Source organism: Phocoena phocoena, chromosome 16, assembly GCF_963924675.1.
Source record: "Phocoena phocoena chromosome 16, mPhoPho1.1, whole genome shotgun sequence".
Taxonomy (NCBI): domain Eukaryota; kingdom Metazoa; phylum Chordata; class Mammalia; order Artiodactyla; family Phocoenidae; genus Phocoena; species Phocoena phocoena.
Genome location: NC_089234.1, coordinates 22,292,730 through 22,304,755, shown reverse-complemented (window position 1 = coordinate 22,304,755; position 12,026 = coordinate 22,292,730). Strand labels below are relative to the sequence as shown.

Below are 12,026 nucleotides of genomic sequence, written 5' to 3'. Positions count from 1 at the left end.
CGTGTCAGAGCAGGGCTGTGCGTGTTTAGGAGCTGGTGCATTTGGGACTTCCCTGGTGGCACAGTGGTTAAGAATCCACCTGCCAATGCAGGGAACACGGGTTCGATCCCTGGTCCGGGAAGATCCCACAAGCTGCGAAGCAACTAAGCCCATGTGCCACAACTACTGAGCCTGCACTCTAGAGCCCACGAGCCACAACTACTGAGCCCTCATGCCACAACTAGTGAAGCCCGCGTGCCACAACTACTGAAGCCTGTGTGCCTACAGTCTGTGCTCCACAACAAGAGAAGCCACCACAGTGAGAAAACTGTGCACTGCAATGAAGAGTAGCCTCCGCTCGCCGCAACTAGAGAAAGCCCACACGCAGCAATGAAGACCCAACTCAACCAAAAATAAATAAATAAATTTATTATTTTTTTTAAAAAAAGGAAGCTGGTGCATTTGATCTGCAGAAGCGGTGAATTTATTGGCCCCCGACTGCATGGCATTATCAAATGCCACTTGAGCAGACAGCCTATGCTTTGAAATTCATCTCTGGCAGCCTGGGCTTCAGGTTTATCTTGAGGAGTAGAAACTTGGCAAAGCTGAGGGAATGTGTCACAATAGGGTACAGAGCTAGAGAGTGTCTTTTTATTTTCCTCTTGTTGCCAAGGCACTTAACCTGTGAAAATCCCACTTGAGGTGTCTATCTATCTATCTATCTATTACTTATTTGTTTTGGCTTCTTTGGCCTGGTCTGCAAAGATGGTCACCCCTGCTTGCTCGTAGGGCTTTGTGCCATTCAAGGTTCCTTTTCCTTGAGCCTGAGAAGTCTATCTGTCTATGTGTCTCGGTGCTTGCCTATTGTGAGGTCTCATCATATGTCTCTAGAACCTCTACCCTCTTACTGTAGAACTTTGCATACCAAGGGAGCAGTATCAGTGCCCAAAATGTGGAATGTGTGTGCATGTGTACTTGTGTGTACATGTATGTATATGTGTATTAATGTGTGTGTGTGTGTGTAAGGTCTGGGCTTCTGCTGAGGATGAGGGACATGTTTCTGTTGCCAGACAACTTCCCTCTGCATCCACAGCATGTAGACTGGGGCGGGACCGTAGTGGGATGGGGCGGGGGGTGGGAGGAAAACTACTATTCCTACTGGAAGACATGCCTTCACATAGACACAGAGTTCTAAGGAACATATTCCTATGAGGATGACACATCTCACTGTTGGAAGTTTGTCTCCCTTCAGGGAAAGAGCTGTTATTAGCTTTTCTACCTTTCTGAATTCTGCACCAAGATGCCGAGTGTGTCAAGAAGCCACTTTTCTTTCTTTGCATCTCATACGGGGGACTTTGATACCAGAAGTTTCAGAGGTATTAGTAATTATTTCTTATTCTCTAATATCATATAAGCCAAAATAACATTTTGATTAGATTTTTAAATATGAAGTGTTACAGCTCAAACCTCAAGCCAACACAAAGTACAACAGTACACTGACCATTCCCCAGGGTGATAGCCTCAAAATGCTACCTTCCCTTCTCTCCTCTTACTTTCTTTGATCGTTTCCTACTCTCTTAGACAGCATCCCAACATGCCTCTCCCTGTCTATCCTTCAAGGCCCAGCTCAGTAAGCCTTTCTCCAGAAACCAGGACCTCTTTTTCATCCTGACTGTCCCCAGCTCTTCTTCTCTGTCTTCCAATTTGTATAGATGGTACCTACATCTTTGCTCTCAACAACCAGGTAAGCTTCTCGAGGGCATCAGTCTTCCTGGAAGCGTCTCTTGCACTCCTAACACTCCTTACCACACGTTAATTCTTCATAGATTCTCTTGTCATCTCTCACATCACTGTCTCCCACTTGAGTATAACTTCTGATTTATCATTCAATCCACCATATTCCCTCATTAAAATTAATAACTGAAAAGTCACTTTGTCCAAGAAGTCCTTTTTCTTCGTTTTTAATGAAATAGGTAGAATTCTGCATTAGAAGACTGAACAACATTAATAGTGCCCCAAACTTATTGAGTATTTAAGAAATGTCAGACACTACATGAAAGGCTTTGCAAGCCTAAGCACATCAATCTAAGTGGTAGACTCGATACATCCTCATTTCACACACGCAAGAACCAAAGTCTGGATGGCGTCAGTCCCTTGCCTAAGGTCATTCCCTGGAGAACCTTAGCAATGGACTCCACACCAGTCTGTCTATCTCAGAGCCCAAGCACTTAACCCTTTGGCAGTACTAGTTCTTCAAACTTCTTTCTCATCCCAGAGCTTCCTGAGAGAAATATCATATATGGACATTATAGGAAGTTGCCTTTTGTTCATTCTTTAGTACATGTACTCAATAGTTGTTCAATTAATATTTTTTGAATACCTATGACTTATCATGCATTCTAAGCACTGGAAATATAGCACCTAGAATGTCTAAGTAACTTTACAGTCATGCAGCAGGGTTTTTTTTTTAAGAGTCAGAATGTGCTAGGTGCTGAGACTTGGATCTCTTTGGCGATTTAAAGAATGAACCCCAGATATCTTCTTTGTTTTTTAATATTCACCTCCAGAGGGTACTCTCCAGTCCTGATCTTCCATATGTTCTGCACAGAGGTTAAGTTGGGAAGATCTTACACAGGGGTTTTTGCTTCTTTCTGCCTCCGATGCTGATTGGGAGCTGATTCCTCCCACCCTCTCTGTCTCAGACTTTAATTACGAATCTGAAGTGTCAAAATTTGAAGAGAATGAAAATATGAATCAACAACAATGGCAAGAAAAAGAACATATTCATCACGATGATTTCTTTGGGCTTTGGAGATAGGATATGTTTCTGTTCTAAAGAGAGGATCCCAGCCAGGAGAGATACATACTCATCAGGGGTCAGGGGTGCCTCTGACATCAGGGAACCCATTGCCAAAAATGTCTAAGTGTTCTTTCCTTCCCTGTGGCCTTGGTCAGGCAGCATCACCTACCCAGGGAAAGAGTAGCCTTGAATAATTAGATGGTATATTCTATGTCCTGTAATAACTACGTCCTGGGTGGGAGAGCATTTTTCCTCCCTATCTCTTATGCTGGATTGTAAGAGGTAGTCTTTTCTCAAGAATCAAGGTGTAAGCTACATCATCAGAACTATGGAGCTTTCCGTTTTAAAGAGAAGGTATTCATAATGTACAGAAGACATTATGTGTGTAACAGAACATGCATCAGTCATTGGTTGCGTCTTTCATGCAGCTCACTGTGCCTCACTCATACATTCTGTGCATTCTGAATTTGTCACCAGGTGACTTCATTCCCAACACAGCCCTTTCGCTTGGCTGGGGTGAACTGTCGTTGTCCATTAAGCCAAAGGGCTCTTCATCATCATTAATTGATACCTCCTTCCAAGACGAGGGAGGATATTGTCCAAAGCTGTCAGACCCACTCTCATCACCCACACCAGAGGAGTACACTAGGAATCACACATCTCAGACACTCTCAGCACATCTCTTTTGCTCCGGCCACCATCAGGCATGCTGTCTTCTGTGACCCATCCCACATGGTGCCACTGGAGAATTTATGCTATTCAGGAATGACAGAATTTTGGGACACTCATTTCTAGGATTCTCTTGCACAAATATATCCACCAGACAAAACTGGGAGCCACTGGATAACACAGCCTGCATTCACCTATAACTGCAGGCTCAGGACTTGGTTCAGAAGATGGCGAAGAGGTCCACAGCAATCGTCTGCTGATCCTGTTTATGCTGGCTTTTCCTCAGACCATTTTCTTCTTCTGGTCTGGTTTCCTCTATAGCTAGGTCAAGTCTAATACTATTTATCCCGCTCTTTAGTGTGCTTCTATCTTAGGGTTATTACTCGGCCACAATCAAATACAAGCCTAAATACTGATCTTTCTGGACACACATAATGGTTTCTAGCTAAGAGTTTGCATATTAGGGTTCAGATCCTAATTCTGCCACTTACTAGCTCTGTAATCTTATAAAAATGATCGCATTCTCTCTGACTCCATTTTCCTATAAATGGGTGTGATTATAGACCCTGTGTCATAAAGTGAACATACAGACTGAATGAGATAATTATGAAAGGTTCTTTATAAAGTGCCTGGCACACAATGGTACCCCAAATATCATCTACTTAGTATGATCTTACAGCAACAAAAATCACTCTCTAGCATTTTTTTCTCTGCAGCCTACCTCCCTGGCTCACGTGTCTCGACTCTTTTGAATGGGGTCCATGGCCAATGGTCAACTCACACTGAGGGGAACTTCTGGTATTTCAATAACTAAATCATGTAAGATGGGCCTCCAACACCTTGTCCCCAACGTTTCCCTACCTCATCACATAGACACATCCAGTTCTAACGTAGAGAGAACCACACTTGTCGCAAGGTTGCAAGGAGTTAGTGAATAAGATGATTGACTTTAATGAGAACTGTGTCTCCCCCTGCATTTCCCACAAAGACTCCCCAACAATACACATGCTCGATACACAGACTCATACAGTCATACGTTACACGGTTCGCCTCTGCTAAGACAGTATAAAGAGCACATAAGAACAGCAGGCAGTTGGCATGTAGAAGCAAAGGATGCATGCCATCCTTCTCAGTCACCCCCATATGTGAGCGGATGTGAACTCTATGTATACTCTGTCACCCTCACCTTGCGTACTGCTCATCTCTCCTCCTTATTAATTCATCTATAGATTTTCTTACTTTTCACTTATCTCTAACCACCCATCATTCATTGCAATTCTACTGGGAAATTCAGGCTGGATGGCTTTCAGCTTCCTGCTAGGCAGAACAATCAGATTTAAGGAACATTTGTGCCAGGTTCTGTGTCAGCCAATATTCTTTCTACCTAGGTCATCAGCAGATATGGCACTGCCATTCTGATCACATCAATTTCAATTCAAGTTGCTGTGAACTGCCAGGCTAATAAAACAAAGACTCTTCTTCCCCGGCCCCAGGATGCAGGACACCTTTACATAATGTAGTTACACCGCTGTTCAAAGTGATGATAATAAGAGCCAGCAGTTTCCCAACAGATAGTCAACCTCAAGAGACACACAAAGGGAAAACATAAAGATTACCAAAAAATGGTTTGTCGTGTCCAGAGGTCATTCTATTTCCTCTTCTCAGTCCCTACCTGTTAGTTATTTTTGATTTCAGAAAACCATTCATGAAAACAGTTGCAAATAACAGGAAATGACAAAGTCATTCTTGTTCAAATTTGTCATCTTTTCCATAAGCAAGGGACAAATTTAAATGGTCTCTATTTTGGCAGAAAAAAAAATTATCCAGAGAAATTATTCCACACTGACTTGAAAAGAGGGGAGAAGATAATCAGGAAGGAAAAATGCAACCTGAAAATCAAATGTTTTCAGGAGAGCAGGGACAGAGCCGAGACCAGGGAAGCAAACTGGGTGATTAATGTGGGACAGCTGATTAGACTTCGTACTCTCAGAGCAAGATACTTCCACTGTAAATGCTGGATCAAGGCAAGAAAACATACGGTATTTCAGAAAAACACACGCAAAGTTTAAATGTTTATAACACATTTACAAAAGAGGAAAGAAATGTTGCAATTTACATTTGTTTATAAGAAGACAGCTTTGGTGATAAAGGATGTCATATGGCCCTGCTAATTACAATATGGAAAGAAGCAGAGATCCAAAATGGTGGAAATACTTTGGACATTTAAACGATGTGCGTAGATTTTAAGACCAGAACATTGTTCTGGGGCTGAAACTCACTGGAACATAATATCAATGATACTATCTATAATTTGTTGAGTATTGTATTTCAGGCACTGCTCATGGTACTTTAAGAAGATTAGCTTATTTTCATCTTCAGAGAAATCCTATCAAGGAGGTACCATGTTTATTCCCTTGTTTTAAACAAGAAAACTGAGGCTCAGAAGTTGTTGGATTTATCTCAAGAATATATACACGTGGCATGGCCAGGATTTAAACCCAGCCAGCCTGACTCTAAAATGTACACCCTAAATCAGAATTTTACCCTACATGAATTTGAAAGTAAATCACCAGAATATCTAAATGTTTTCCAGAATACATGTTCAGTTTGAGGCTGAGATATATGATACTATATTTATCTGGAACATGGGCAGGAAATGAAGTGGAAGAAACTTGTGAATGTATAAAAAATTTGCAGGGTATTTTTCTAAATATATACACAAAAAGTACGTCCTATGCTAGTCTACCATAATTTCCATCACAAATACTTGAGCTCCGAAATGGGCATACAGTTTGTTAACATGTCTTTATACACACAGAGAAGTTTAGATACTAGAAGAAAATTCCCGAGAACTTCTAAAGATGAAGGTATATAGATAGCATTAAAAGGAATTCCAGTAATAGGTTTAAATTTCTTAAGTGAAATTGGTTTCTTTCTTTGACATACTGGATATGATTCCCTTACTTCTCATTACACAAACAACCTCTACTCTCTGAACTTATCCTTCACCAAATGATGACATCATTATGACTGAACGTATTTGAGTAAGTTTTATAATTCTTTTTCAGATAGAATATAAGTGTATGATTGCACTTTCCAAATTCTGAATATGTTTCATAACGGCTCATTATATCCTATTATAAATCCTTCATAGCACAAGACCGACAAATGGCTAAAATCCATCCCCAAATAGCAGCTTTCTTTTCACCTGACTGTGCTTTAAATGGCCATTAAAGTGTTGGTGTTTGTCATAAAAGTTAACTGATCCAACATATGATTTAATTTTGAAGCTGGTCATTCTGAGAAACAAAGGGTCAGAGTTCCCTTAGGGAAATCTGGTAAACTCTGCTTTTTGTTTCTCCTCTTCACCCCTCTTTAGGAAAAGAAAGACGTATTGATCTTATCTCACGCATCGGCCCTCTGAGAGGATGGCAATTAGCTAATAGAGGTTATGCAGTCAGAAAGGTCGTCAAGTACAAGGGAGTGTCTTTTTTTTTTTTCAATATTTGGCTGTAATCATTTTTTTAAATTTTATTTTATATTGGAGTATAGTTGATTAACAATGTTATGTTAATTTCAGGTGTACAGCAAAGTGATTCAGTTATACATATAAGAGGGATCGATTGGGAGTTTGGGATTGACATGTGCAAACTGCTATCTTTAAAATGGATAACCAACGAGGACCTACTGTATAGAACAGGGAACTCTCTCAGTATTCTGTAATGACCTAAATGGGAAACGAATTTGACAAGGGAGTGTCTTCTGATGCAATGCAAAGACATCCTCTTAGTTCTTTCTTCAGAGAGATGTAAGGGAGCACTGCCATCGCCTCTTTGCTCCACCCCTGACACCCTATTGGCCCCTCAAGAGTATTTTCAAATTTCACACTAGGCTCACTCTTATTCAAACCCTTTAATTGTTTGACTGCTTCCCTAGACACTTTCCAAGCCCTCTGGGGCTTCATGGCCTATGGACTTGGTCAACAAAGAATCCCTCCCATTCTCTAGTAGGTCTGTGTCTTTATTCCCATCTTACCCCTAGGTTCTTCATGACCTTTTTTTTTTTCTTAGATTCCATATATATGTGTTAGCATACGGTATTTGTTTTATGGGGACGGGGAAAGGTAAGCTGGGACAAAGTGAGAGAGTGGCATGAACGTATATACACTACCAAATGTAAAACCGCTAGCTAGTGGGAAGCAGCCGCATAGCACAGGGAGATCAGCTCAGCTCAGTGCCTTGTGACCACCTAGAGGGGTGGGATAGGGAGGGTGGGAGGGAGGGAGACGCAAGAGGGAAGAGATATGGGAACATGTGTATATGTATAACTGATTCACTTTGTTATAAAGCAGAAACTAACACACCATTGTAAAGCAATTATACTCCAATAAAGATGTTAAAAAATAAAATCTTTTTTAAAAATTAAAAAAAAAAGAATCCCTCCCAGAGCTGTTTCGTGGATTGCAAATTAACCAATGAAAATGTTCTGCAACCCCGCCTCCCTCTCCCACATGGAATGAGGCCACATAAGGAACTAGTTATTAAAATGATCGAGGAAATGGCCAACTTGGGGACTTTAACTGCCAGTCCCAGCGCTGCAGTGGCTCAGGACCACACGTGCCTCGTGACATACCTCATAGAGGTCGATCATGACGTTGCCCTCAGGGCCTCTGCTACTCTGGACATTCTCCAAGGCCAGAGTGAAGTAGACACCATGGGTGTCTGAGATGTAGAGGTTGTATGTGTCGTTTTGGTTCCATTCTTGGACCGCTGCGAACACTTGGTTCTCATCGGTGCTGATGACATGCATGTCCTGAGGAAAGACGCAGGGAAGGAAACAGGAAGAAGAGTTTTATAAGTGCACCTGGCACGCGTCCACAGAGTGGAACCTGATGAAGAATACCAGAATAGGCTCATAGGTACTGTGAGGGAGGACAGAGATTTTCCTATAGCATATTTATGACATAATAGTTAAGTGTTGGTCACATATTTCCTTTGTCATTTATGAGGTTAGGCAGTAAGGTCATCAGAAAATAGGACAGGGAGATGCTTGGTAGCTCAGTTACAATTTAATTACCTCATTAGATAATTTGAAGGATAATTTCTCAAATATGTATGAGTTTGGAGAATCAGGCATCCTGATAAATTTGCCAAGCACAAACACAGTACATGTTCAAAAGGCACATATGGGGCAAATACAGGGGCAGGAAGTTTGTTAGAACCTCAGGCCTCACCTGTCGAATAGAAATCTGTATTTTAATAAGATCCGTGGATGATCAATATGCACATTAATGTTTAAGAAGCACTTCCCTAAGGCTCAGCAACCCCTAGAGGTTCCGGAGGAAAAATGTTCACCTGAGACCCCCAGAGCACTAATCTTCAGGTTAATGAGTGTCCAAGGACTTAGCTTATCAAAACCTGTACCCTGAGAAGTTCCCCAGGCAACCTTAAATAAAACAGGGAAAAACAGTCTGCATAAATGATGACGTTTTCAGACTCCGGTTGTCCTGGAAGATAGAAACAAGGCAGACAGAATGTGGAGGCAGTGAGCAGATGTCCCTGGGGTGGGGATTCCAAATCCTTTCTCTCCCCATTCAGAACTCCAGAGGAGTGGGTGTTCAGGGAGAGGCTGACATAGACCAAGGCTTGATGTCTCAGACCAAGGCCTGCTGTCTCCTCCAGGAGATCCCGCTCATTGCTCTCGGCAGCCTTCCCCCCCTTGCCCAAGGTGGTACACATTGGTATCACATTCAAAAACCAAAAAGCAAAACAAAAACAGAATTATGTATAAGGCTAAAGGTAAAAGAACATCCTGGAAAGATTCTTGGCCTTTGTGTAGCTCAGGGCTCAGATCCTCCCAGAGGGATCATCCACTCTCCTTGAAAAGATTCAGGAGGTCTGTCAATCTTCCTTGGCAACAACTCCAGGGCCGGAAAATTCTACCTAACTTCAAAATTTCCCATTGTAATATATGCCCACGTTCTCTCAATCAATCAATCAATCAGCAATTCGGCTTCAACTCTGCTTTGGACTGAGAGGAACAAGTCTCTCATTCCTCTTGAAAACTGACCATAGTGAACGCATAAGATTCCGGAAGGAAGAAGTCCTTATCCAAAGGGTTTTGTATTCCTGACACCTTCTCAGGCCTTACTGCCATACTCTGGAGTTTGATAACGTTTTTATAGAAAAAGTGGGGAGGCCCAAAATGAATCCTGCCCATGAATTCAATTTGGTTGATAATGCAAACTAAGGTTTGGTATAAAAGTTGGCCATATCTTATATCAGCCCAGCGCCTATGTACATTTCTTCTGGCAACTGTAGCTTGATGTTCTTTGAAAAGACATCCTCGTGCTTCTCAGACAAATTTCCTCCCTGTGCTCAGTCTTTGCTACTTTCTCCCACCCTCGGCACCAGAAGTGATCTTGTAGGCCTAGCATTAAGAAAATTCCATTTTCCTGATGACAGTGTTTGGATCAGTGATGGCAAACTCAGTAAGACGTGATGCGAGAATGACTGGAATTATTAGAGAGAGAGAGAAAAGTTATTTTTTACTGTTAGTTTGTAAGCAGTTGGAATAAAAATAAAGTCTAGATCCGATGGAGACATATCTTGGAGGCAGAGGATAAGCCAATCTTGGAAAAATAGGCTCAAAAGGTGGAGAGAGATGGTCCAAATTCTATGATAGTCTTTGAGTCTCTGAATGTGGATATCTAAGGAGCCTGCCCACCCGTAAACTTGTTTAGTTAGAGAGGACAGTAGAGCAAAATGATGAAAAGAATGGTCTTTGAAATAAAACTACTTGAGTTCAAATCCCGGCTCTGTCATTCAGCTGTGCGAACGGAACCTTGTGCCTCAGGAGTTCCACCTGCAAACCAGAGGTAACAGTATGCCCTTCATGGAGTTGTGAGCATTGAATCAGTTAGTAAGTGATAAGCATTTAACCATAGTGCCTGGTGTTAGCATCTGCTCCATACATGCTAGCTATTTTCTGTTAAGCAAACCCTAAATCCCCTTTGTTGATTAAGCAAGGTTGATTTGGCCTTTCTGTTCATTGCAAGTATTAGGGTGCTAACTAATACACTTAACAAAAAGTGGTTCACCCAAATGTTTTGTTTCTTTCTAACCGAGGGAATTAACTGTGGAAACTAGTCCAAAGGCCATTCATCCACTGAGGGCCAAACCTTCTATGGCTCCCCATTTCCTATAGGACAAAGATCAAAGTCCTTACCCTACCATTTAGAACCCTTAAACAACTACTCCCAATTCATGTTTCCTTTCTTGTTAGCAGGATGTAGCTTCATCCCTGAATTCAAGTTTAAATATTTCAGCAGTAACCTGGTCCCTGCATAACTGTGCCTTTGGGCCCATTAAATAATCCTAGGGGCCAGAGTAAATCATCCATACTACCGCAGTCCACTCAAACTTTTCCTTGGTCAGTGTGGAATGCAAAACACAGATGCATCAAGTACTTAAAGTCACTTAGAGAACTAGTAACAGAGCAAAAACAGATTAAATGGCCATGGCTAGATAAGGGCCAAGGGCAGATCTCTCTCTCTATATAATCTAATTACACTGAAGAGACTGTTTAAAAACCTTGAGGATATGGGAAGGGGGAAGGGTAAGCTGTGACAAAGCGAGAGAGAGAGAGGCATGGACATATATACGCTACCAAACGTAAGGTAGATAGCTAGTGGGAAGCAGCCGCATAGCACAGGGAGATCAGCTGGGTGCTTTGTGACCGCCTGGAGGGATGGGATAGGGAGGGTGGGAGGGAGGGAGATGCAAGAGGGAAGAGATATGGGAACATACGTATATGTATAACTGATTCACTTTGTTATAAAGCAGAAACTAACACACCATTGTAAAGCAATTATACTCCAATAAAGATGTAAAAATAAAAAATAAAATAAAACTATGTTGGTCTTAAATATTGTAACTGAAACGTCTGACATATTTAAATGCCATCTTTCCTTTCTCTTCTTGCCTACAGGCGCCTATATCAGGAAAGTATGTTATTTCACCCAAAATGGCACTTTATGTTGAAAGCTTATACTGAGATACAAAATTTTAGACCAAGAAGTGAACTCTGAGATGTTCTAGAGCACTTCCCAACATCTGTTCCATAGGACACCACTATTGTTCGATCTTAATAGATTTTTTTTTGAATGGATCCTTTTGTAAAAGGTTTTGATTAATGCTAACTATACAGCTTTCTTGCTCACAGGACATCCTAGAGCCTTTAACGTATCAGCGAGCTTCTGTTAGTCTCTAGGCAAGGAGCATGGAATGGAGTTTATTTCTTTTTTTAAACTCACGATCATAGAACCAAATTTTCATGAAGCATCTCTAAGGGCATTTTATTGAGTAATGAGTTTGAGAAAATATTATTGTGAATCTAAGCTCCGTATTTTAAAAAGAGAGAAATTGACAAACCAGCCCAAGGTTCAAAGCAGGGGAATGACAGATCTAGGTCTGGAATTAGGGTCTCTCGCTGTGAATCAAGCAGCCTTTTCATCACCCACACCCCAGTTCACATCGATCTTCTCCAACACAGACAACTAGATCCATACTAATACTAC

The 12,026-nt window shown here is 41.5% G+C and overlaps 1 protein-coding gene across 4 annotated transcripts in view; it reads right to left on the bottom strand.

Moving 5' to 3' along the window:
* Positions 1-12,026, bottom strand: part of SORCS1 (sortilin related VPS10 domain containing receptor 1) — a 573,760-nt gene that overhangs the window by 120,940 nt on the left and 440,794 nt on the right. For all 4 annotated transcript variants that reach the window (XM_065894238.1, XM_065894235.1, XM_065894236.1 and 1 more), the window contains exon 9: positions 8,081-8,260. In XM_065894238.1, the coding sequence (XP_065750310.1) occupies positions 8,081-8,260 (180 nt within the window). The remainder of the gene's footprint in view (positions 1-8,080; positions 8,261-12,026) is intronic.